This window comes from Galeopterus variegatus, unplaced genomic scaffold (genome assembly GCF_000696425.1).
Source record: "Galeopterus variegatus unplaced genomic scaffold, G_variegatus-3.0.2 Scaffold954, whole genome shotgun sequence".
NCBI classification, from domain to species: Eukaryota; Metazoa; Chordata; class Mammalia; order Dermoptera; family Cynocephalidae; genus Galeopterus; species Galeopterus variegatus.
In genome coordinates, this window is record NW_007727065.1 from 257,316 (window position 1) to 284,975 (window position 27,660).

The 27,660-nt window shown below is 43.3% G+C and overlaps 2 protein-coding genes across 2 annotated transcripts in view; one reads left to right on the forward strand and one right to left on the reverse strand.

The window, feature by feature from the left end:
- Positions 1-27,660, forward strand: part of LOC103591265 (staphylococcal nuclease domain-containing protein 1) — a 354,022-nt gene that overhangs the window by 244,595 nt on the left and 81,767 nt on the right. Inside the window, exon 7 of the mRNA XM_008573683.1 lies at positions 6,932-7,041. Coding sequence (XP_008571905.1) covers positions 6,932-7,041 — 110 coding nt within the window. The remainder of the gene's footprint in view (positions 1-6,931; positions 7,042-27,660) is intronic.
- Positions 11,951-27,660, reverse strand: part of LRRC4 (leucine rich repeat containing 4) — a 35,230-nt gene continuing 19,520 nt past the window's right edge. The window contains exon 3 of the mRNA XM_008573682.1: positions 11,951-12,250. Within this exon, the coding sequence (XP_008571904.1) occupies positions 12,069-12,250 (182 nt within the window). The 3' untranslated portion in view covers positions 11,951-12,068. The remainder of the gene's footprint in view (positions 12,251-27,660) is intronic.

Consider the following 27,660-nt stretch of genomic DNA (forward strand, 5'->3'; position numbering starts at 1 on the left):
TTTCACTGTAAGCAGAGGGGTGGACTTAGTGATCACTTTTTAGATTTAGGATCGGATAACAATATTTTCATTTTCATTGGGAAACTTATTTATAACCCAGTAGTCATCCCCATGCTAAATTTTTCCGATATTTCATCCAGATTTTCTTTCCCCTAATAATTATACCCCCTGTTTTCAGGCTAAGCATTCTCCCTCCTTACTTGTGTTTACACCTTTCAAATATTTGCAGATTGTTATCGTGTCACCCTCTTAGTCACTGCACAGCCAAGCTGTACAGATTTAGCACCTTTTATCTGCCCCTTAAAGGCAGGCCTCCCCACCCCCAAGTCATTTTCTCCTGTTCTCTTAAAGTGTGCTCCAGTTTCCTGCATTTCCATGTGGCCACATAGCTTCTGAGAGCTGTACATAAGTTGTGAGTGGGAATTGTTTTCCCCCGTTGTTGTATTTGGAGCTAAACGCCACCACTGTGCTCGTCTCAGGTCTCTCTGACATCTATGGTCATTGTTGACTGTTTCATCCCTGTATTTAAATCACATTCTCCAAATATGCCACTTTGGAACCAGAGAATAAATGCGTGTAGCCGTGATATATTTTTCATCCTTGAAGTGTTATGTAACCATGGGAAAATGTGATGTATGTAGTTAGGGATTCTTTTGGCCCCTCTCCTGGTACTTGCATAAGCACCTCTCTTCAACAAATGGATCAGACTAGACCTCATTTAAGGTCTTCAACCCTGACAGTTCATTAACCACTTCTTTCTCTGTTTAGTTACTTTTTTTCAGAAGTATTTTCTACCACTGTTCATTTGTTCAACATTTGATGCTGCTGTGTGTTAGACAGTAGATTAGGGTGCTGGAAAGAATGAAATCCCAATATGACACAATGCCTGCCCTAAGAAGCAATTTCTGTTTTAGTTTTAGTTTTATTTCAGTTGAAAATATGAGATTTTCACAGACTGACTCGTGGTGGTGAAGAGGGGAGAGACCAGAGAATAGCCATGAAAATCTAACAGGATGCTAGCTGGAATCAGGTCTCGCAGATCCTGGAGGGTGATTCTGGGTCTGAGATTGCTCCAAGGACTTGGCTGTAGATCTCCTGTATTAATACTGGCTGTCCCCCCTCTGCTTATCGCCACCTTCCTATGGCTCCTAGTGAGCTTATGCTTTACACACTGCCCAGAAAGAGTCTTATTGGCTCACCTGGGTCTATCACTTCTGGTTGGATAGAGCTTTTCCTACTGCTGGCCTGACTGCAGATTGGCTGCCCTTGCATCTGGTGCAGCAGCAGCTCTTCTTCCTCTCTCTGCATTCCCCACCTGCTCTGACTTCCCATCTCCAGTTTGTGGGGAGGGGAGAGAACAGACCAGGGGCACATGCTGCAAAACATAGCTGCCAAGGCTGTCTCCTTAGCAAGGGATGTGGCATGCATAGCCCCATGATTGACTTGGCCATCACAGTCTGCTGACAATCTCCCAGACACACATGCCTAACACAATCCAATTATCTACCTCATTTTGTTTTTTAACATTCTGCAACCTGTAGGCCAAATCGCAGTTCATTCACCAATAACATACATCATACAGTGGTAGAGGAAGATAATCTATTCTAGCTGGTAATTAAGCTTCATGAGCACAAGGTTGTTTTTTATTTGTTTTGTTTTTTATCATTAAATCCTCACCTTCTAACACAGTGCCTAGCCCAGTGTAGGCACTGGCAAGTATTTACAAAATGGGGAGAGGAAAGGTCCACCAGGTGGACAGTGGGATTTGTCAGTATCCTCAGTGGGCAGAAGGCAGATGCTGTCTGCATGCCTCCTCTGCTCTTCCCTCCATGATGTTTGATAGAGTAGTGAGAACCCAGTGGTCGGCCAATAAGCACCATTGACTAATCCTTCAAATTGGTTTTTGTTTCCACTAGAACCTTGTTTCCTTCAGCTAATGCCTGGTCCCTTGTTTGCTGGATTAAGTGCCATTGGGAAGCTGTCACTTACGGCTAGGCAAGGCAGATTTGCCACACTTCCCCTTAGCTAGCCCACACTAACCAATAAAGGAAAAAGCGAACATGCTTGGAGTCCTGAGGCTTAATTATCATAAAACTCAACATACAGTGTAAAATATTCAGAGTGATATATAACTCACATAGCCATCAATAGAATCTTTTATATAGCCATTATCTTGTCATTAACAAGAATTTGTACTCCTTGTTCCCAAGCTGACTGACCAAAGTGTTTGTGTTAATTGACCTAGTTAGTCAATATCTCTAAGTATGTAATTTTTTTTAATAGAATGATTGCTCCATAGCCCAGCATTTTAAGTTTGAAAGGAGGCACCCTGTGTTCCATGAGTCGGGCATTGGGCGAGGAATCTCAAAAGGGCATAAACAAAATTGTAGGATTTTATGGCCGGACGAGACTTTGCAGATCATTCATTTTATAGACAGAGACCACGATGCCTAGAGAAGCTTAATACTTTGTCAGTGGCAGAGCAGTAACCAGCACCATAATGTGCTGACAGCTAATAATGAACTGTCTTTTACTAAACCATGCAAAATCAAGCAAAATCTTCTTTTTTTGTTTTGTTTTAAGTAGTCTTGGTCAACCATTCATATCCCAGAAAGCCTAGAAAAGATGTGGAAAATAATTTTTTACCTATAGGCAGATGGTTTTAAAGAGGTTGGAGAACTAATGGAGCAGGAGGAAGCATGTGTCTTGCTTGCCCCTCTGTATGTGCTATCTGGGAAGTCAGCCAAGAAGGCTCCATAGTGGGAGTCTCTCTTTGTTCTGGCACACCCCATAATAGGGAATGAAAAATCTCAAGAATGTTTGGGATTTTTTTGAGGTGTAGTGGTTTTTTAACTAAAACATAATATTTTTGCTTCTTGAATGGCTTGTGTCAGGCGTAAGCTTGGCACTTAACTTGTGTCTGTGGCATTTGAAGCATAGCTGAGTTAATACATCCTTATCAGCAGGCAGCCCTGCACCAGTGCGTTATCGGGGAAGATGGCTATTAGTGGTAATAGGCAGCATCCAGAATTACAGGCACTTCCTTACCTGGCTGGGGAGAGCTTCTGGAACTCGGTGATACCTCACTTTGTAGTCACAGTCGGAGCCCCTCCATGGCTTGGGAGCTCTCTGTTGCTGCCTGTCAGGCTGCCCAGCTCAGCAACAGCAGCCTCAGGTTTGCTTTCTGAGAACCCAACTTTCTTTAGTTTCTTTACAGCCTATTTTATGGTAAGAAAGCGACACAGCAGGGACACCGGTCCAGCAGGGCAGGCACTATTTGATGTGGACTGGGTGGTCTTGCTCCCTGTGTTCTTGGGAGAGGAGGACACAGCAGAACTCTTCTCACTGCCGGCATGTGTCTGCACCTGGTTTTCAGCAGCAGCAACTTACTTTCTGGCTTTAGGATGTTGACATCTATGTGCTCTCCTGTCAGTGGATGGCATATTTCTTGCCCTGTTCCTTGATCCCTTAGGACACAAAAGCAAGTCTGGAAATGGATAAACCCTGAGCTAGAGCAGCTTTTGAACTCTCCAAACAGGCCATCAGGACCTGCCCCATCCTTCCAGCCTTCTATGTTCACACCTCAGTCTGTACCTGTGTTTTTCAGGTTGTGTGTTACGCTCCGTAGAGGTCTTAAATCAATTCAGTGCCATAGCTATCTTCTTTCTTTCTTTAATGAAATGGAACAGAAGAGAGACTATTAGTGTGACACATATAGTCAAGGTTAACCATTGTTTTGTTGAAACTTTGTTGGATGTATTTATATATACTCATATATAAACGTGTCTGTGGAACATAGTAAAAATAAAAAGTTTGAAAAACACTCATCTGCGTTATTCTTTGCAGATGTAGCTTGGCTCAGCAGATTTCTAACACTCAACCATTCAGATATCATAAAACCTTTCCTGCTAGCCGGGCCCTGACTTTGAACCTTGGTCTGGTAATAGATTCTGCCTCCCTCCGCCCGCTCCCCGTTTTGGTATTCTGCCTAGCCCTTCGCCCACCCACTCTCTTGTCCCTTTGGAAGGGTTACTTCAGAGAAGATAGGTCAAAGAGAAGTTTCTTTCTTTTATCTTACCCACTTACTTATTTCCACTTTAGAAGGGCAGAGAAACAGCCTCCGTCAGCTTCCTCCTCTTGTTGAACTGGAGCTGGCTGCTGGGAGGTAGAGAGAGCCACGTGACAAAGGCTCTCTTTTGCCTTTTCATCTACATAGAGTGGTTGGGGGTTGGCTTCCATGGGCCCAAAGGACTCTCTTGTGAAAATGTTTTGAATACCTTTCTGCTTGATTTGTTTAACTCCCTGAGCCCATCAAGGCATCATGGTTTCTCAGTTTCATCACTTGGTGGTCTCCAGGATTCAGAGAGAGCTGCTTAGATCTCTATAGCTTGACCAATTTCTTGACATTTCAGAGTACCAAGAAAGTGACAGGGGAGTAGAGCAGGTACTCAACCACTGAGACTCAGAAATCTCTGTGTCTTCTTAATCTCCCCAGTCCCTGTTGCCCATTGCATTACCCTAGTGTTTCCCAGTTCCGGTCCCCAGTTCATACACTCCCACCCAACAGCACCCCAGTTCTGTCCCTCCCAAGTAGCTGCTAAGGGTTAGAAACAAATTGAACACTTGTTTTAGCATTATTCCTGTTTCTGCAACAATGGTGTATCTATGGTTATGTGGCAAAATAGTTCAATAGAATTGTTTATTTTCTCTCTGACAATGCTGTTCTTGCTTAGTTTGCAGATATAAAATGAAAAGTGTTTTTGGCTATTGATGTTTTAAGAAAACATGGGCTATCTTTCATTCCATTTTACTCTAGCCTCATCTCTCCCTGCAGGGTTAATCTCTGAGTCTTTGACTCATGAGTTTATTGCTGTCTTTCACAAAAATAAGTTTCACCCTTCCTGCAGCCTGGCACTGAAGTGCCAGGAATGAGGCAGTCCTGGTGATCTTTTTTACCCATGTGACACTTGAATGGCCTTCAGCTGTCCCATCTTTGCAAGGGTGGGACAATGGTCCTTGCCACCATCTCAAGCTACATTTCCCACCCAACATTTTATTTGGTAAAATGTATTCCATTCATGAGGCCTTGAAGCTCAGAGAGAAAGCTCTGTTCTTCATCTTCTGAAAACCCAAGAGATAGACTATTCCTTTTCTTTTGAGCTTTGCAATCTGGAATCTATGCCCTAGTCAGAAACATGAGCAGCCACCTAGCTTTATCCATAAAGAGTTGTACCTTCTATCTCAGCAGCAGTGGGATCTCTTCTCCCAGTGGCTCCCCAGCAGGTATTTGCTGTTGCCTGGATGCCCTGCTTCTGGCCTCCCCATGCCAGATATCTTGTGCCGTCTCCTAATGCTGTTTATAAATTAGAGGAAGGGGCCAGCCCGTGGCTCACTTGGGAGAGTGTGGTGTTGATAACACCGAGGCCAAGGGTTCAGATCCCCTTACCAGTCATCTTTTTTAAATGAATGAATGAATGAATGAATGAATACATACATACATACATACATAAACAAACAAACAAACAGAAAATTAGATACTGTTTGTAAGTTAGTACCCCCCAATTCTGCCTTATTGAAGCAGGAGAGACCACCAGTAATTCAGAGGTATGGACACTAAATGCATCCTCCACTCCATGGTTTTCTTTTCCTATGTCTCTAGACCAGTTCAACTTTTTGCCTCATAGTTACACCTGCAGTATAAATTTGTTTGAAATATTTATAAATCTTACTCAAATATATGAATGTGACATATTTCCTGGTCTGTCACAGATGGCCACTGTTAGTCAAAAATATATTTGCAAAATGAATGACTGAGTCAAAGAAAGAAAAGGCAGTCTAAGATGCTTACTGAGCACTTATTTTGTACACAATACTGTCATTGGATATGAAGAAGTATGGAGGATAGGATTCTGTCCTCAGGGATCCTACACACTAGTTGTGGGGTCAAAGATGATTCTGGGATTTTGAGCATGGGAATTTCTAAGAGTGATGATGTTAAAGATGATATTAACAATAACTAAAATATATAGAACCTTTCCATGTGGCAGCATTGTTGTAAATATTTTACATACACAATCTCTCCTAGAGTTCACAAAGCAACCTTATGAAGTAGATATATTATTATATGTTTTACAAATAGGAAAACTGAGCCTTTGTTCAATAATTTGGCCAAGGTCACAAAGCTAATAAGTGATAGAGTTAGCATGTGAATCCAGGTTTCTCTGGTTCCAGACACCTAATACTACATCAGTATTCTGCTTTTTTCTGTCTCTTATTCTGAATGAAAAACTGATGGTACTGATGGTACTATATAACTGGAGAGAGGGAGAAGCTTATTCGAAGAGGAAAATTACACTGAATTAACCCTTTTGAATTTGATGTGAAAGTCTGATTGTAAGGAGAAAATGTCTAGGAGTCAGCTAAAATTGGCTCTCAGGAGGCCAAATACCTGGGATATCAGTATAATTGAGGTGAGTGCCATTTGTGTAAGTGATGGCCAAAGCTGCAAGACTATGGGACTGGAAGGAGGGAGGAGTACAAGATCAGGATTCGTCCCAAATCATGGCGGGCGGGGGGGGGGGGGGGGGTTCTGCACTTCCTTTTTTTATTTTATTTTTTTGTGGCTGGCCAGTAAGGGGATCCAAACCCATGACCATAACCAACTGAACTAACCGGCCAGCCCCTGCACTTCTTATTTGGAACACTCCTTTTCCCCAGGTGCTCTGGACAATTCCCAGATGCTGTGGGCTGAGAGCCCCTCTCCATTGTTGCAGCTGTGATCATGTTGGCTTCTCCCACTGCCTCTACCTTAATCTCAGGATGGGATTCAGATCTAACGTCTGTAGCGTTGGAAGTATCGGAACCGTCCTTGCTGGGCAGCAGGCCTAGTGAGCCCCTTTTCATCACAAATTCTCTTTTTCTCCTGACACAGGCATCGAATGCCCCAGAGGGGCCCGAAACCTCCCAGGCTTGGTGCAGGAAGGAGAGCCCTTCAGCGAGGAAGCCACGCTTTTCACCAAAGAACTGGTTCTGCAACGAGAGGTAGGGTCTTCCTATTGCTTCTCGTATAGGGAGGGGTGAGAAAATGGGGTTCCCATGATCCGATGCTTTTCTGCCATTTCAAAGATCAGTCTGTCGCTTTTTACAGGGCTCAGCACTGCACATTCATGATCCATTCTTGTGTCTGTGCACATCTTATTTCCTTGAGCCCTGGGTCATTGGCCAGCTGCCCTCAAATTGCTCCTCTTCTCCACTGGTCTGGGATGTACAGTGAACACCAGGCCAACCCAGCTAGGATCCTAATGCAGAATGCTCACAGCTTTGCAGTCCTCCTCCATGGTGAATTAGCCTGAGCTACCTGCCTGTAGCTGGATTTGGAAGCTTGACTAACCCTGTCAGGGGCCAATTTTCTTTGAACATTTATTTGTATCTTTGAGTAATTGTGTTTTCTGTAGCGGGTTTTCTGATTTAATTTAATTGTATTTCTGTTTCTGCCTGTTGGGCTGGCTCTTGCAGGCAGGAGTCAGGCTCTCAGCTGCTATGGTGCCCTTCTACCTGCGCATTTTACTCAAGTCTTTGTCAACAAATCCATCTTCTTTCCAGGAGTATGCTGGCCATTCATCCTGCTTGGTGGACACAAGAAAGGACCAGAGGGCAAGTGTGCTAGGCTCAGGCTTAGGATTCGGGCTCTGCCTTTGTCCTCGCTTCTTTTATGGTCAAATCCATAGAGTCCCTCTAGCTTCCATGCAGTATCATCATATACACAGGGCTACAAGATTATGGCGTTCCAGAGCTTCTCTCTCATGGTTCTTTATAGATCCTTGAGAGCAGATGCATAGGCTTCTTCAGGATGTTCAGTGATAGGAGGGGGCATAGCTCAGGGGTAGAGCATTTGACTGCAGGATGTTCAGTGATACAAATACCTGTTTATAGGCGTCAGCATCTCATTTTGATTTGAATCACCAGCTCCCACCTAATGTGCACCTTTCACACATTACATCTGCTTTGTTGGCCATCCACACAGTGGTTGGGGAGGGGGGTGCTGCAAAGCTCAATTGTATCATCAGATTCACATTGCCCTCTATTTTGCTTTTCTTAAGATGCATTTATGTTTGTGAAGTAGAAATCCTTGTATTGACGTGCAGTCTCGCCACCTCCCATTTTGTAATTCCACAATGTAGCTTGAATTTTTATCAATTAAAGATAGCCCCCTGCTAGAGAAATATTTCAAGAATTCAAACACTCCAGTTGTGTGTCAGTACCTGTTGCAATTTTAGAAGTGGCCCAGGGATTAGGTAGAAGGGGAAAATATTGTAGAGTCTCCCTCTGACTTGGTGGGCCTTTGGATAATGAATATAGAGTAACTCTGTTGGAAGAAGCAAGTGAATCCATGCAAGTTCATGACTTGCAGGCATTACAGAGGTTTGCTGTGCTTTGGACAGAGGGAGGAAATCCCTTCATTGGATTGCCTAAGACACTGGGTGGTGGCATTCTCATTACTTGCTCTCTCAATCAGATTTCTCACCAGTCATCTTCTGTTGTTTCACATCTCCTAAAGTTTACTTCCCTTTCTTTTTTACCTCTTGTTTTCCCAGCCACTTTAAAATCTTCTTGATCATGTTTCTGTTCCACAGGTGATATCCAAAAGTACAAGGGGGTCAAAGACAATACTGACCACTAAAAGGAGTGAGTGGCCCAAAGATTTTTTACTCTCTCATGCTTATTGTGACCTTCCCTTTATATATTGCTAATATTTGACTATTGAAAAACATGTAGTTTTTCCCCACCTTCGATACCCCTGAATTCACAGATCCTTAATCCAATCCAAAGTTGGTATGTATCTTTCTTGATTGTAGTTGCCCAATCTTTTATAGCTCTTTGTTGAGGGTCTCCTGAAAAAGAAATTCTCCTCATTTTCTTAGCTGATTATGTGATTACTTGGGTTGGCTGTTTTGAAAGGTCTTTATCCAGAGGAAATACAAGTATGGCCTACACTACAAATAACTTAAGATTTTGACTAAATGAACCAGTTATGGCCTACTCTCCTGGGTGCTTCCCTTCAGACAATGATGAAAATTGTTTTCTGAACAGTGTAGGAATGAAGAGATATTTTTGTTTTGTTAAAGGTTTATTCATCTACTTTTATCTGTGCAGTACCTTCATTTTTATTTCATAAATCATATTGGGGAATGTTTCTCTTTGTCCTCCTGCCCCCACCCACAAGGATCTAGCAAAGGAGAAAAGTCTAATGGATTGGTATTCCTGGCTGCAGAGGTCCTTCCCGCCCTTAAAGGACCCAAATGTGGGCCACAGCCTCCCACCTCAAGTAGCTCTTACCTTCGGGGCAGTCTCCGGTGTGCCGCGTTGCACTCTGGGATCTCTTCTACAGCCGAGCTGCTGCCAGGGTGGCCAGTGGAACGGGTTTTTTGTACCTTGCACTTCTTCCTTTGACAATCACATTTACCTCAGATAATAAGGTATTTTAAAGGTATCATTGTCCTTAGCCATGCCTCATCCCTTCCTTTGAAATTTTAAAATGTGTGTTCATTTTTAAAAAATTTTAGCCAGGATTTCTCTGCCCCCTACATGCTTTCCCCATTACTGTAAATCTGCATTATCGTAAAAAAGGAGAACCACACAGATTTCATGATTTCAAAGCACTTGCTGAGCCCTTCTGAGTGATCCCACAGAGGCTCAGGCACTGAGATGGACTCCCCTCTGTGAAACCATGAACTGAATCAAGAAGGATATATCAGGAGGGAAGGACTGTGTAATGTTTACTGCCCCTATGTCAGACCCCTGCCAAGCAAAGAACAAGAAGATGGTGTGTAGGGTGCCTGGCATTTAAAATGGTGCCATGTTTATTAAGTGGATTGTCCTGGCTTTGGCTGGGCAGTGCAGGAATTCCTATGTGTCTTTCCTCTAGTTTGGGTTAAGAGAGAATTGTAGTCTTTCCATCCCATGTCCTCATGTGGAGCCTGCAAGTGTCAGACAAGTCCTTTCTCTACATTTTCAGATGGCCTCCATTATCTTGAGACCTGATAACACTGCTTTCCTTAAATTTGTTTTACAAAGACCCTGGTCAGCATGGATCTACTGACATTTCTGGCCACCACTCAGCTCCATTTTTCTGAGTGTCTCTCCTGCCACCTTTGATTGCATTTCTTCTTTTTCTCCATGTTTCTACATGGTGCTTCTCCTCAGCCATTAGTTCCTGTTGGCTTTTGTTCCTCCCAGAGTTGGAAGTCTGGGAAAACTGTTCCAGGTCAGTGGTCTGGGCATGCTGGTGGTGCCGCCAGTCCCAGGGCAAGAAGAACAGTAAGTTAGACATTATGTTGTTACCTGATTCTTTTTGTGACCTTGAAGCCCAAAGCAACCAAGGAACTCTCAAAGAACTTAAAACTTACCTTTACTCAAAGGAAATTGAATAAATTCAACATTTCATCCCAGACCAACTAATTGGTATATAGCAGAGGTGGGCAGATCTGGCCCAATGCTAGTTCTTACAAATAAAGTTTTATTGAAACACAGCCACTCTAATTCTTTTATGTAATGTTTATGACTGCTTTCACAGTATAACAACAGAGGTAAGTAGTTATAACGGAGGTTATATGGCCCACAAAGCCTAAAATAGTTACTATATGTTTCTTTTCCAAAAAGTCTTGCTGACCCCTGCTGTATAGGGTATGCTGAATGGGTTTAAAAGGCTTGTTACAGTCCTGAAAGTGTGAGTTGGCTCTCTTGTCCCCTGCCATTGAGGCTAGGCTGCTTCTGAACTACACAACATGAGATTATTATATTTTTGCTATAGTTGTTACTCTGAACTGCAAGTGCTGTGTCCCATTGGATAGCATGTACTTGATGACCTCCTTCCCCACCTCCCCCCCAACACAGCTGCCTCTTTAAGGCAATTCCCTGCCACGCTGCCAAGGACAGGAAGATCTGTAATTTCCCAGATGGGGAATTTGCCCATTGCTAGCATCTTCCCAGAAGCAGTGATGAGAAATAGCATTAGCTAATGGGTAGGTAACTGGCTTAAAAGTGCAAACTCCTAGGTTTTCACACCCCAGGTATCATGTGGTCCTGGGTACGTGATTCTTTCCTGCCTTTGTATTCCTCTCTGAAACATTGATCTAGCAATCTGAAACCATTCTCTCCCTTTTGAGGCCCTTGTTGTGACTAAGACAGTCATTTGGGGGCTGTCCCCGTGGCTCACTCGGGAGAGTGCGGCACTGGTAGCGCCAAGGCCACAGGTTCAGATCCTATATAGGGATGGCCGGTGCACTCACTGGTTGAGCATGGTGCGGACGACACTGTGCTGACAGTTGCAATCTCCTTACCGGTCAAAATAAATTAATTAATTAATTATTAATAATAATAATAATAAAAGACAGTCATTTGGGATCTCTTGGCACCTTCTTCCAGAAGGCCAGCTAGCCAGCACACAGTTCCCAACCAGTTGCTACATGCATAGCACTGTGATTGCTGCTATGTTGGGGAAACCTGAACTTTCAGAGGAGATGCAAGATACTATGTTATTAAAAGAGATCAGTGTCACAGTTTAACTCTTCACAGTTCTAAGCTGTAGGATGTGCAGTTCCCAGGGGGACAGGGGGATACATGGGGTTTTGGTGATCATTTCCAAGGCCTTTCTAGATGATCTCTTTGTCCTCCCTGAGACCTTAGAAGTCACCCTTTGCTGATGCTTGGAAAATGACATCCTCATGCTGGACGGCCCCAGCTGAAAACTCAGGCTGCTGCCCTGACCTATTTCCCTTCTTCCTCCTGGCATCAAAAGGAAGGATGTCCCCCTGGAGAGCTCATTCTGCAGGCTGCAGAGGCCAGGGCACAGTCCTGTATTTCCTCTCTCCCCTACCCCCTGCTTTTTAAAAAAAAAAAAAAAAAAAAAACAAAGATACATAAAAGCATTATAAGCAACTGTTGCTGTTTGAAGAAAACATATTTATGTTTCAGGGGAGTGTGGCCCCAGCCATGAATATTGGTGTGTATTTATGGAGGGGCATATATCTGGAAAAGAAAACAATAAATGGAAAGTGATTTCATCTCCTTTAATTTAGTTCCAAGTGTGCTGCCACCTTTCTGAAAAAGGTAAACTTGTCCAAGAAGTTTAAAGTTGATCCAAATCTGTGTTCCTCCCCATCCTTCTGTTTTTTTCCCCGTGCTGCCTCACAAGCACTGGTATGTGCTCTCTCAGACCTTCCTATTGCATCTGTCTTTGCTGGCTCCTTCCCTGTTGAGGAGACACGTGGAGAAGAAACAGTAACCACCAAGTTATATCTGTGGATCAAAGTGACAAGGATAGTTCAAGCCACAGGGAAATCCAAGAGGGCAAAGGACACACCTACTGTGGTGAACCCAGTGAAACCTGCTCTCCGACTCCTAATTGCCTGGTCCCTTGGGAACTCTCACCGAGCCACTAATAATTATCTGCTGGAAAAGCAAGCAGGCTGTCCAGCAATGTCTCATTCATTTGCACAAAGACTAGATTATCTCAGCCACTGTCCAGGAAAAAGGGAATATGTTATGGTCAGCTTTCTAAACAGCTCTCTTATCCCACGAGGTTTTAAAGGCTATTTGGGGGCTAAGTACTTTCTCACCTCCTTTCATACTCTTTACAGTTCATCACCCACCAGTGGTCTTTTAGTTGAAACAGTTTACAAAATAAAAACCAAACTAACAAAGAAGTTCAAACAGTTTATTCTTAGTTAAAGGCTGTTTTCTTTGAAGTGGGCTCAGGTAAAAAAAACCAAAAACTTCTGTCTTAATAGTGATCAAACCTTAATTTTATATAGTATTTTCTAGTTTAAAAGTGCTTTCATACATAATATTTCATTTTAATCTCATAGCAAACTTGTAAGAAAAATACCTATGTTTTACAGTTCAAGAAACTGAGGTGACCTGCCTCTATTCGGAACTGCTTGTAGGACACATACAAGGGGTTTTCAAAAAAATTCATGGTGGGCCGGCCCGTGGCTCACTCGGGAGAGTGCGGTGCTGATAACACCAAGGCCACGGGTTCGGATCCCATATAGGGATGGCCGATTAGCTCACTGGGTGAGCGTGGTGCTGACAACACCAAGTCAAGGATTAAGATCCCCTTACCGCTCATCTTTAAAAACAAAACAAAAAAATTATCTGTTGTGTATCTGAACTTCGCATTTAACTGGGTGTCCTATATTATTATTTGCTAAATCTAGCAATGCTCAGTTTAGGGGCCTCTGGAAGCATACAGCTACCTGAGCTTCCCATGCTACCTTCAGTGTGTCAGCTGTCCAGTTAGCAGATGGATCATTTAGGAGGCTATGGCCCCTGACTGTGGGGACTTGAACCATCCCATGTCCAGGGAGGGCCTCTGTTGTCATGGGGATATGGCTACTGTATTTTCTAGTCTCAGATGAGGTTATCAAAACTTTTTGAAGTACCTTGTACTAAAACTCAAATGTCTTCTAAATCAAGTGCTTTTTCTCCCCAAATTTTGCCAATTTTGCTCTTAGAAGGTGATCATTCTTTTAGCCATATTTAATCATTTTTTTAACTGTAGAATATCTGAAACTAGTTAAAGGATGAGTAAAGGACTTCCCTGAAGGTCCAGCATTGACCGAGAAGAGTCAGTCTATAAGGAAGGACAGATTCTAATTCTGGGTGCTCGCAAGACTGAGAAGGGATTTACTATGGCCATTCGTCCCCTCAATATGTCCTCTGCTCTAGTCACAGTTCTTATATCTTTTGACTGCCTGATTTCTGCTTCATTTGTTGTTTGACCTTTATGGGCTTTACTTTTTATATAATGATTGATTCATTTCCATTTGGTCATGTATATCTATATTCCTATTTTTAATCTTTCTTAAAAGACAGATCTATGTAAGTGCATTTGTTTAAAAAGATATAACTCCTGTCGCCTCTGGGATAAAGTCTCATCTCCTTAGTTTACACATACTTTTGATTGCTTCTTCAACCTCATGTCTCACCACCATGTACTCCATAATTTGTACTTTATCAGAACAAACCTATTTATACTCACACTTCTCCATATACATCATTCCATTTGTCTCTCCCATCCCTGAGGTGTACTTATGCTCTCTGTCCAGGACATTAGTCATCCCCCTCGCTTGCTTTACTGTTCATCCCTGTCCTTTAAGCGCCATCTCCTTTTCTAGGAAGCCTTCCCTTAATCTCCAAGGCTGGGTAAGATGTCCTTCCTTCAGTTCCCACAGCACCCTGTGCATACATCTATCATGCACTTACCAGTGGTGTAGAAGAATCTGCCTGTGACCCGCATCTCTCCCCACTAGATTGTAAACTTCTCTAGGACAGGAACTGTTTTGTCTTTGTATTTCCAGTGCCTACTGTATAAGAGATACTCAACAAATAGATATTTGTTAAATCAAATTTGTAATTGATTCCCTGTGACCTAATTCTAGATATTGGGAAGAAGGCCTGTTCTTTGGTTATCCTTAATAGTTCTTTTGTTAAGCTCTCTAAGCTCAGCATTTGTGGGGGAGTATTAAGGCTGGACACATGGCTGCTAATTCAGGAACTTCTCATTGAACAAGTCTGTAACCAATGTGCACTTACTATGGACCCTGAGCTCCCTGGATCTCCCTTTCTCTTCAACCAGTATACTCAGAGGTAATGAGATAATGATGTCTAAGTGTTTAAAAAAATTTTTAGTATTCAGGTAGAAACCATTACTGTCCCTTCACTCTCCTAATATAGGCTACTTGTCTCTCCCTCCCCAGTACGTTCCTCCTCCTCTGCTTTCATGGATTAGACTATTAGATGAAGGATTTATTTTGAAGTTCGGGTCAGCAAATTCCTGTTTGGAGATGGGCTGTAAGCATTATGTGGATACCAGGCTGTTATCTGCCTACTTACAGCCCCTTCATTTCTGGCTGCTGGCCCTTGCCAAGTACCTCCAAAAGCCCTGGAAAGAGGGCCCTCAAATCCCATTTCAGCCCCTAAATGAAAATGGCATCATGAGAAGAGGTGAGTTAAAAATTTAGAAAGGGGGATGCTATCACATTGCCCTTTTTTCCCCTTCCTTTGGCTGCTAGTCTCTTCTATCAGCTTTTAAACTCCTAAGGTAGCTTAGTCTCTAGTCACCAGTGGCCTTCCCCAAGCCAGCTCAGCAGCATGTGCTGAAAGGTGCCAACAGTGTGCTGGCTCCAGTGGGATTCCTGTCTGCAAAGCTGCTGGCTCAGCTAGGCTGTTTCCCTGTTCTTCTGCTTAGAACTTTCATAGCCAGTCAGGCATAGAATTGCATCCATTCTTCTGAAATAGCTGCTGGGCCTAATTTTCCATTGGCTTGGCCAAGATCCTATTACCTGTAATTATGTCATACAGGCTGACTGGTGTAGGTTTGATAGGCCTCACTGCCCTCCAGAGGCTAGTATTCACATCCCAGCCTGGCTGTTGGGATTAGGGGCAGAATAAGGTATGGTTTAGGACCACAGGAGATTTGGCCTCCTTGGGACATGTAGAAAGGATTCGAGGATATAATTCAATCCCAGGGAAGAAAATCCTTTTCAGCAGAAGCATCTCTCACTTCCGCCAAAGATTTGGTCCCTACTACTGTAAACTCTTCCTTGAGAGACTTATATTTCCTCTGGTAGGTCAATTTGTTTTTCTTACTATTGTTCTTATCAGAAAAAGGAAGCAAGAAATATAGTCCTTGGACCTGACAATTTTGCTTTCTTGCCCCAAGTAGAAGCAGTAGAAACCTTGGCAGTACCGAGACAACAATCCTGTCACTTATATCTTCTCTCCATCTTTAGTTCTGACCCCGATCATTTTCAGAGTAAAGATGTGAAAGGCTCATGCATGATTTGCTCTTGCATCTTTCTAGTACAATGGTCCCCAGTACTTACTTTGAACCTTATCTAAATTGAGGCCTAGGGCTAAGGACAGTGGGCAGCGCTGTCATTGGAGAATGCATTTACTGGTTCACTGCAAGGTTATCATTATAAACACAAGGTCATGAAAATCCTTCAGACAGAGCCTTGCTAAGCAGAACTCCTGCCACTCATGGCACAGTATTTGATACTGTCTACTTACCGTGACATAAAATGATGTTCTTTATGCTCTATCCCTCTGGAAGACAGCTATTGCCAGGCACATTCCACCTCCTGGTCTACCTCTCTTATAGCTTTGTAGGGCCTATGGCCCAGAACAAATGGAGAAATGTTGTCAAGAGGAAGAGACTGCTGGACTCCCCCAGAGGTAAGGTTTGTGCTAGGAGAGCCAGCTGTCATTTGTTTTCATTTAGGCGGATCAGATGTTCCTAGTAACAAGTCCTGATTTCTCTTACCTCTTCAATCATCCTGAATATTCACTGCTTCTTGAGCTTTGGTGAGGGTTCTCAAAAAAAAAAAAAAAAAAAAAAAAAAGGAAGCCAATATTCTTATTATAATAATAAAGGGCTGAAGAAAAGTAGCTCAGAATTTTTGTTTTTTTAGGGGAAATACCTTTTTGTGAAGTCTGTCCACTTCCTTCTGGAAGCATGATTTGGAAAATAAGTACTATATTTCATTTATACCTTCTGACAATCAGATATTTCCTTTACAATCTAAAGATGATCTCATACACACCTGCCCACTACCTGTTTTCAGAAGAGCTTCACACAGGACCCCAACACATTGGCCAACATACCCATGTAGACTTTTGAGAGTGAGCTTTCATGCTGGCATGTTTGGAGCATCTTCAGGCCTCATTCCAAGCTATGCCCACTGCCTGAATTTCCCTCTTGGAATGGCATAATTCAACTGGTATCTTTTTAGAACCCAGCTGTTAAATATACAATAGCCTGAGTTGTGCTGCCTGAACTGCCAGCAAAGCGTAAGCAGATTGTAGATTGCATTGGATCTCTAGATAATACTAACACTCTAATGTTTCACATGTGACTCCTCCAAGGACACAGGAATGACTATTCTGGTGGATGTGCTGACCTTAACCCTGCCCCCTTCTTGCCATTAGCATGCCCACTCTGTCTGTCACCAGGGACTTGACAGGAACCTCTGTGTTCCAAACCTGGCTTTATTGATGAACTTCCCACTTGCTACCCCACCCATGATAGTTTCTGGTCAGCTGAACTTAAGTGGATTTTGAAAATAAAAGTGACCAATAGTTTGTTATGAAATGCCGTGGTGCATGAAATAAGATTATGAGCAAACTTGAGAATTAACAGCAGAGATACCCTAACCTAACCTAAACAACATGTGTTACATAGTCAGAAAGGAAAAGTACATTCTTAGACTCATCTTCAGAACATTTAAGGGTATCTTTCTGTTCTTGGTCACTTAACAAAAATTCTATTAGTAACATGTGAAAAGTCAGTACTGGGTTTTCATTCCAGTGCCACCATGTCCACTATGACATTACATACATTCCTTAGCATCTCTCTAAACCCAGGGCAATCTTGGTGCTTACCGGAACTCAGTATGAATGGTGCCCCTACCATTGTGCAGGGCAGCAGTCTTGCTAAACCTAATTGCCTCTCCTATGTAAAGAGGATACCTTCTCTTTAGGGTAATTGTGAAAATAAAGTATATACGTAAAGTGCTCAACACAGAACCTGGCAGATATTTAACACTCAGTGAACAGCAGCTTGCAGCATCTTTTTTATTATTAACAGAAATATCTTAGAGTTTAACTAAGAGCTAAGATTCAAACTTCAGTGTGGACAAAACACTATATCCAGAGCAGGGTAACAGGCTGGATATAGACAGGTATGTGTGTTATGAACAGCATTCATATTAGAATCAACAAAGAACAATACTTAGTCCTCTCCAGTGCTATTCACTCCCCAAACCTGTCTGTTTAAGCCAGTGATGACAAATATGTATATGCTACCCCCATCCAATCTGTCTACCCACGGCACAGCACTGCTTTGGCTTGGGGCTCAGATCCTTGTCAAAACAGGGCTCTTCAAAGCTACTAACAGTTGAATGGATTTGGCAATTGCATGGAAACCTATTTGACATCATTGGTCTAAGTTCTCAAAAGAACATTTTTTTTAAGTACCTTTGGGGTTCAGCCAGTCTTTTTTCTGCAAAGTAAGATAAGACAGAGTCTCTGCCTCTGATTCTGCATAGTCCTACACATTAGAAACACTTCTTTCTAGGCAATATCACATTCAGTGGAAAAGCAAAGGTCTGGAGGTGATGCCAAAGAGTCCTAACCTATGCAAGAAGTCTTTTCTAGACTTTACTATGGACTGATAAGACCAATCATCACCAAGAGAGGGGGAAAGCCGGGACTCCTAATAGATGTCTAAAAAATAATGGCTTGAGTATCTTTGCTAGGTACTCGAACTGCCATAGGGGTATTTGGAGGATGATCTGCGAGCACCAAGGGCTCGCTATGCTTTTTTCTCTATATGCACATGGCTTCTGACCTTGCTTATATCCCAGTGTCACTGCAACTTGAAAATGAAGGATACAGGGATGACCTGTCTAGATCCTGGCTGACCCAGGCTTTCTTACCCTCTAATGGAGTAGCAGTGTTCTTCTTGGTCTCCATACTTCCCTACCGCAGCCACAGCAGTCTGTAATTGCCATAGGTTTGTCCTTGTTCTGCATTAAATTAGAGAGCTGGAAGGTAGCAGATTGCCAGCAGGAACCCTAAAGAAATATCTAGGTGTTAACTAGAACTGAGAGGGGCAGGAAAAGAACCCCAAGAAGAATCACTTGGAAGGTCACTGCAGCAAGGACAGCTATCCCTTGAACCAGGAATGAAAGGTTGAACTGGAAACTGCTTCACGCTGCCAATTTTCTTCCCAGGTTAGCATGATGCCTTCCTCTTCTCCCTTTCCCTTGTCTGGATGTGGTGGAATTCTTTTTAATGGTTACCAGAAACGAATCTTGGCATTGATGTATAGCTAGATGTGGAAGATCATGCAAATAAGACCACCAGGTCCCTTCATCCCCTACCAGAGGCCTGTATTTGCCACTTCACAAATCTCCACGGTGCTTGCAGCATTGGGGTGCTGCTACCTCTCCAGTTAAATGAATGTTAAACCACTGAGCCAGAGTTTTTATAGCAATGCTGCAACCTTAAATGAGGAAATGTTACAAATAGTCCATTACCACTGATTGGAAATGGATTTTTGGCCTGGCCCCTTGCCACTTGGTAATTTTAGAATAGGGTCACTTTCGGAATTCGAAGATTCCTTGTAGGATGGGACTGGTGTTTGCTAAATACTTGTTTCTTATTGTCATGCCCTCTCACAGCTATGCTCCCAAGTGGAGGGCCAGTCTCAGGCCTGCCTGGCAGAGAAAGCCAAAACTCCTCCATCAGCTTCCAGGGCTGCAGACGTGGCCATTTCTAAACACCCAGAGTGCACTTAACCATTTCCTCCTTCTAATCTCAGCACTTATATACACTCTAAACACATCAGCAGCTTTGTAACTTGCATTTTATTTTGCTCTATGTTTTGGCTCTTCAGGTATTTGTGGGTGGAAGGTGGGGAGACTGGCAAACTATGGTGTCACCAATTTAAGAATTATACAATTAACATCCTGAGTCATTTTCTCTGGAGGATCATTTAAGCAAGATTGCAAGGAGCATCCTGAAGGGCTCTTGCTGTTTTCACACAGCAGTTTTTAAGGTTGGATTCAGTTTCATATGTGATTTGTCACTGCCTGCCTTGGTTTTACCATCTGCAAAATGGGGGTATTGACTTGCTTTCACCATCTGCAAAATGAGGGTACTAAGCCTTCTTCTGCCTTGAGAATGCTGAAGTGTGAACACTCAGGTGTGGTGAGGAGGTTCCTGAGGAGATTCAGGCCCAAGATGATGTGCTGGGGGCACTGTGTGACCTAGAGAGGGACCTCTGCTCAGTTTTTTCTCTCACCAGTGTCTGAATAATTAGGTCCAAGTGATGGAATAAGAGAACTGGGTGTGGGATCCTGAGATCTAACCATTCTGTACACCATTGGGCTAAATTTTGGTCAACATTCCCTTTTCCCTCTGCCATAACGTGTTTGTTGCATCTGCCTTTTTTTTTTTTTTTTTTTTTTTTTTTTTTTTTGACATGAGCAGGGTACTCACTTTGGTTTCTGATAAGCAGTATATCCTAAACAGACTCTGTCCCAGAGGAGTTAGGGGAGTTCTCTCAGTCTTTCTTGTAGCCAGTTGGTTGGATGAAGCCCTCGGTTCAAGATGAAAATCAGACACTAAACATTGTCTTCCTGTTACAAGTTGTTATGCCCATCTGTTCTAACACTGTGTCCTGTTTCCAAGATAAGACTGTATTTACATAAACAGTCTTCTTGACTGTCTGAGTGTGGTCAGTATCCTTTTCACCCTAGGATTAAGACCAGACCTCTAACATTTTGACCTAGGCCTCTGATCTTCATGCCATGTCTTTAAGCGCAGAGTGTTTCAAAGAACAGACTTGAGTCCCAGAAGCCATGATCTTTGTTATTGTCAAGTTAGTTTTGCCTTATCTGCTGTCTGTATTTTCTTGGCATGTGACCAGGAGTGGGGTTATTAGTTAAGCCATAGCTAAAGACTGTCTTTGAAGCTTTTGATAACTTGCTTTCTCATCCAGAATTATACTTGGTTGTTGAGATAGCTCAGCCCAACACCAGTAAAGTATGGCAGCTTCAGAAATTCATGAGGCCTTGGGATACACAGCACCTCTCAATATATAGGATTCTAGTCTTCCGTCAGAAGAAGCCATATGGCTTCCCATGCCCTGTAGCCCTGATGAAGTGTCACCAACATGTGAGGTGCAGAGGGAGGCATGGAAACTGCTCTCCATGGCTAGGCCTTCCAGGTGTGAGAAAATGCTCTTGGCACACTCAGGTGTGCACCCAAGCATGCCTAACACCCAGTGACTAGAAGACTGCCTCCAGGGGAAGACAGTAGCCTTGCACTGCCCAGCCTTTCTTTCATTTGTCCTTCCTCTTTCATTCTTTCGCCACCCACTTATGTTTCTATAATTTGTACAGTGTCGTTGAGAGGTGTTGAAGAGATCAATAGCAATTCACCTTTTCCCTTATTGATTAAAGTGATGGCAGGGAAAAATGGCAGGCCATACCAATTCATTTATCATGAGCTGCCCATTTCCTACCAAGCCACCAGTGACCTCTCTCTATGCCCATTATGTTGCTGATCTGCAATTGCGATCACTCCCAATTCTGGCCTGCTATAACAGGAATGAGAGAACCCCTGTGTCTGGCTGCTGTAATCAAAGCTGGGTGAAGAAGGAAACTACAGGTAATGAACAAGAAAACTGCTGTGGAGCCTGCTCTTTGGCTTGTGGCGTTATCTGAGGGGCTCACCACATTCTGTGCTCTCGGGAGGAGGCAACGTGGCATCAGTTGACTGATGACGTTGCTGTCTCACCCAGCACTACTCGCCTGACTCTGTTCTTCTGAAGGGCACAGACTTCCTTTATTTGTTTTCCCACAGAATGTAAATTGAGTGTAGTGAGTGAAAAGGCCATGACCCCTGTGAACTCCGTTTTTGCTGAAGGAGCAAAGGGTTGTCATTTCCTCCATGAGCCTTAGATAGCAACTTGCGTTCAGTCCTGGGGAAACATGAGGAGCCCGGGGTCAGGCCTGAGTGGGGTTGGGAGTGAAGGAAGGTTCTTAGGGGGTTCTGTATCCACCAGAGGATGAAGAACAGAGATAGTTCTTACCAGCTTCTTTCTCTTCTCTAGAAACAAGCATGGGAAAGACGTGTGTGTGCGTTTTGTTTTGTTCTCTCTCACACCCTCTCTCTCACTTGGGAAAGGTGATGGGAGACACCTCCCTTCCTCTTGAATATGACATTTCAGATGCCACCCAAAGGACGTGTGTGTGCGTTTTGTTTTGTTCTCTCTCACACCCGGGAAAGGTGATGGGAGACACCTCCCTTCCTCTTGAATATGACATTTCAGATGCCACCCAAATAACTGCTCATTTTTAAAACTCTGCTTTGCAAATGGCAAATACTTATAAAGTCACTCACCTTGTGGGAAGACCAGGGTTCACTGAATCCCAGGACTCTTAAAAGGGAAGTTAGCACTGATTACAAAGCTAAAGCTTGGTTAACCCAGCTGCTGCTTCTCTTTTAAGAATCATATTTTAAATTGTTTGTTTTACACAGAAGCAACTGTTGTCCACCATGCCCAGCATGGCCATTAAGTCCTCTCAGCCCCTCCGTCAGTGCTAAAGTTGGCTGCCATGGCACAGAGGGAGCCAGTTCCCTGAAACTCCCACCTGTGTAGACTTTTAGGAGAAGGGTAGTATTTGGAGGGCTACCTGGAAGATAACCTGTTCAGCCACTTACCTGAAAGGGCAGTTAATGGTGACCAGTGGGAGTGGTGGCTCCTATAGGTGGTTGTTGCCATCGGGTAGGTTGCAGTCTTTCATATCAGCCCGAGCACACAGCCAGGCCTTTCCAGAGGAGCAGTGCCATCTCAGTCATGTTTCCTGAGTGCCCAGTGGGTTGAGGTCACCGTGTCGGATGCCCCTCTCCCAGTAGGGAGATGTCAGGTAGCTCTGCAGTCTGCGGTTGTCAGACCTGGAGAAGGCAGCCAGCTCTCTGTGAAGCTGGCTAATTACATGTGAAGCTGCCAGCAGGATGATTGTTCTTTTCCCATGGATCATTAATAAACCATTCTGGCCTGCATGGGTGGGGTGGGGGAAATCTGAAAATTCCATCATCTTCCTCAGCTTCGTTGGACAAGTCTTCCTCTTTTTACTCTAAAGCTTTAAAAATGGCTGGGGATGATGAGAGGGAAGGTAAAGAAGAATCTATTTCCATTTAATGCATCTGTTTTTCTCCTAAGCCGGAGAATGGCCCCCTGCTTTCCAATTGTCTTGGCAGCCAGAGTACAAAGGGTTCAAGGCTTGCCATGGGTGGGACGTGCTAGTGGCTTGGCTCCTAATATTTGCCGCAAACTACAGACCCAGCCTGATTTGGAGGTGAGGCAACTAGTGCAGCAGATGGCAAATAGTCCTGCTCCACTGGGGCTCAAGATGTGCACCATCTTCTTCTTTCAGCCAAGGCAGCCTCATTCCTGCTATGCCTGAGTACAGAAAGCATTTCTGGATTTTTAGAAACTCCTTTTTTAAGCAAAGATGGAAGAAGGCAAAGCAAATATAATATGGGAAACTCAATCTAGTTATAAACATTTCCCTGTCAAACAGACTAAAATAGAGCTTTTCTTTGTTGGCTTGGAAGAATTTAGAATAGAAATTTACATTTCTCCATAGAGCATTGAGTGCAAAAATAAAAAATGGATTATAAATAGAAATGAATATGACCCATTCCATTTCCAAGGACTTGAGCATGCAGCTTTCATAATACTGAATTAGAACATTTTATAGCTACAAGGGCTCTAGAGGTGATATAGTCCAATCCAGACACTTCACAGTAGTTGAGAAAACTGAGGCAGAAGAAGCTAATCACTTGGGCACATTCACATAGTAAAGTCTCCACCTTCCCATCGTATCACTCTTCCCTTTACCCCCACAGTGCCTCACAGTTAACAGCCACACCACCTAATCAACCACTTGAAGTACAAGTAATAATTGAGAGTATGACAGTGGTATATAAAAGGGAGTAGGTGTGCATGACTGAGGCAGACAGAAGAGGTAAACAAGTGAATTCTCTTTAAATTGTATTATTGTACTGAGAACAGGACAGGAGGCTAAGTTAGAAGAAGTCATCTGGGGCCTCAGCCTTCTGTGAGGAGACTCCTCCTAGACAGGGTGCAAAGATAACTGCACACAGGATGAGAAGGCATGCCAGAGGGGGAGGAGTACAGGTGTCTGACAGACCTGGAATTTTCCATTGCTTTTCCCGATATGCAGTTGTAGAAAAGCTTCTGTCTACTCATGCCAAAATCTAAGCTTCAGATGAGCCCAAAAGAAACAACCAAAGAGTGCTAAACTGTTATAAACTGAGGGTTTTTCCTTTCTTCTTTTTTTGGAGGGGAGTTACATTATTTTGTTTGGATTTTTTTATTGAGAGTTGGGGGGAGGTCAGATTGCCTAGAACTCCTTGGGCAGGACCTCAGCTCAAACACTCTGTACTGGTCAAATTCAGGCAGGGCACAGGGTGGACCTACAGATGCCCACCTGTCCCCCAGTATCTTGTGCTCTTGGACCTGCTCCCTCTGCTCTCACAGGAGGCTGATTTGGGAACCATGCCAGGTTCTGAGAGTCTCTCCCACCCTGTAGCTAAGGCTGGTTACCCATCTTGTTAGCAGTGACGTCTGTTTGTCTTTTAAGGAGTTGTCAAGTGGGGGAGGAACAAATCGCATTTTCCAGCAATTTAATTTTATTAACTCTGATTTTTTTATTTTTTTTATTTTTTTGCCTTTGCCAAAGCACAGCTAAATAGAGCTAAACATACATACAAGGGCTATATTTAGTCCTGATGGTGTGTGGTAGAGTAGGGAAGGCATAAACATAGAGGTTTATCTGCTACCTAGTAAACCCAGGGAGGTGTCAGGGCTAGAGAATTCAATAGTAATAAGCATTTATGTGGTGCAATGACAACTTTGATACAGGGCATAATTTTCTGGGGATTGCTATTAATTGTGCTTCTGCCTGTGAGAGGCCCCCTGGTGAGGGGCTTGGAACACCACACAGAGTTAAGCTATATTAAACATCAATTAAAACAGTGTAAAATAGAAACTGAATAAAATATGCAAAGATCAGAGTGGCTGTGAACATGCACACAAGGCGCTGTAGAAAGAAGGGTTAGGAGCTGGTGAGCCTAGCACCCTGGTGGATTCGTGTTTCCAGTTGCTCTTCTTTGAGATCCCAGGTTTAGTAGGTTTGCTGGAGAGTAAATTCTGGTACCTCTAGCTTTCTGAAGTTGAATTTTTCCTCAAAGGGGTTTCAAGAACTACTCATTGTAGCCAGCAAGAAATGAGAGGAGACAACCAGAGTCTACCAGTGCTATCCAATAGAACTTTCTGTGTTGATGGAAATGTTCTTTATCTGCAGTGTCCAGTACATTAGCCACTAGCCACATAAATACTTTGAGCACTTGAAATGTGGTTAATGCTAAGGAATAGAATCTTTAATAAAATTTAATTTGGGGCCAGCCCGTGGCTCACTTGGAAGAGTGCAGTGCTGATAACACCAAGCCCACGGGTTCGGATCCCTATATAGGGATGGCCACTTAGCTCACTTGGGAGATCGTGGCGCTGACTACACCAAGTCCAGGGTTAAGATCCTCTTACCGGTCATCTTTTTAAAAAATAAATAAATAAAATAAAATAAAATTTAATTTTAATTTAAATAGCCACATGTGCTAGTATTGGACTATGTATTGGCCACTGTATTGGACAGTGCAGTACTCTAGACAGTTCCTTGCCTATACTGAGCATTCTAGAAATGTGAGGTTTACATTGCATTCTTCCTCCTGAACAAATCTGCTGAGTGTGCTTTCTCAGTACTTTTTTTTTTTACCCTTACCCCTCATACTCGACTTAAGCTTCCAAATTCTAAGAGTCACACACGATGCCAAGAAATGAGAAAGGGGATCAGTGCCTGAATCACATCGGTTAGCCTTAGCCTTATCCTTGCCTCCTTTTCTCCTGATAACCCCTAGTCAAGCTAATACCAGGTGTTTCCTGCTGTACCAGACAAAAAAGAAGGGAATGGCGTTGGATCTCTGGCTGAAGATCACAGATTTGCAGAGTTGTCACTATTCCCACTGAACATCTGATTCAGTTGCTGAGTCTAACCTTTGAGTTCCCCAGAACCAGCAGGGATTGCAAAATTCCCAGGTCATCCAGGCAACACTCTCCTGACATTCTTTGGTCCCTTTGGCAACCAAACTGAAGCTACCTTTTCCCACAGCTCTTTCAACACTTGTTGAATGTTTAGAATTAATCCGTTCGTTAGGATAACATAGTATAGTGGAACAGAGCACTGCACTTGTAATCAGAAATCCCATGTTTAAGTCCTGACTCTTCCATTTCTATTTTGTCTGTGACCTTGACAAAAATCATTTCACCTTCCTGAGGCTTTATCTTCTGCAATAAAAATGAGTATGTTAGACTAAATGACCTGTAGGTACTTAGAGGACATAGAAAAGAGGTCCAGAAAAAGAGGGCTTCATTGCTGTGAAGCCCAGTGCCTCCACACAGCCTCCCTGTACAGATGTCAGCTTGCATTTAAAGCAGCCCTTTCCTGAGGCCACCAAGAGGCTTCATCCGGGTCTAGTTACCACTAATCCACACCTGCAAGTTGTTGTTCAGCACCATGGACATACCCTGACCAGACTGGGTGGTTATTGTACTTTTGAGAACCTCAAGTCAAGGACAGTCCCCAATTACTTTGGGTCATCCTCAGAGATGCCATTTTGGCCTGTTGCAGAAGAGGACAAGAGGTTTCTTGACTTGGGCAGTGGGTCCGAAAACGAAGAGGGGTTTGGGAGTTACCTGAAATGTGCAGATCTTGCAGGCTTGATGGCTATTCATGAGCCCCCCTCCACCAGCAGTCACTACTCCAGGGATTGTCCCCAGCCACCCAGAGCCCCTGTGGAGCTGCCAACACCGCACAGCTCACAAAGGGCCCTGTAGCATCTCTAATTGAGGAGCTGGTGAGCAGACGCCCTCAGTAGAGGTATTTTTAGCTGCAATGATACAGCCTCATCTTTCTGCAGGATGTTTTGTTTAGTTATTTTTTAAATGAAATAAATGAGTAAAATTAAACCCCAGTGCCAACACCCAAGAAGTTTTAGCACCCCCCCACCCCACCCCCCCACCACAGTCTTGTGTAATTAATCCTCTCTAAGACCAGGTGCTGAGGCTCAGAGGTTGCCAGAATATTAGGCCAGAGAGACAACACGTACAGAAGCAGGAAGAGCAAGAAATAGAGGAAAAATGCAGACTGGTCTACTGTAGAAGTGCTGAGGGGCCTGGGAGTAGCCTGGGCAGCTGAAACTGCTCCTTCCAGGCCTCTCAGACCTTTGATGGAGCTGTTGGGTAAAGTGAGTGGGCCTCGACTCCTGGGGAAAGGGCAGCCTTACAGTATACGAGGGATTCAGTTGCTGACTTTTTAATGCTTTTGTTTTTGTTCTCTTCATCCTTTCTGTGTCTTGTCATGTTTTCCTTGGCTTTTTTTAAATTGTGTACCATGTGAACAGGGGCTCAAAGACTTTCATGGAGCTTGCTTGAGATCCTATAGCAGGATCCTGGATTGATCAGGGCAGTGGTTCTCACCCCTGGCTACACATTGGAATCATGGGGAGGGGAGGCTTAGGAAAGATACTAATGCCTGGGCCTCGCTCCAAAGATTCAGGCTTCATCAAGCACCAGCTTTTTATTTTAAGTTCCCCAGGTACATTAGCTGATACCAATGAATAACTTTGTTAATTTTGGTAGGTGTGATAATGGCATTTGGCTATATAAGGAAATGAGCGCATTTTTTAGATATGCATACTGAAGTATGTAAGGTTGAAATGGCATCGTGTATGGGATACTTTAAAATATTTCAGCAAAGAAAAAGGGGATAGACAAAGCAATTGTGACAACTTTGGTAACTGGTGAATCTGGATGCATTACTATTCTATTTTCAGTGTTTCAAGTTTTTCATATCAGAAAAGTTCTTTTAATTATATATATATATATATATATATATATATATATTTTTTTTTTTTTTTTTTTTTTTTTTTTTAAATCCCCCC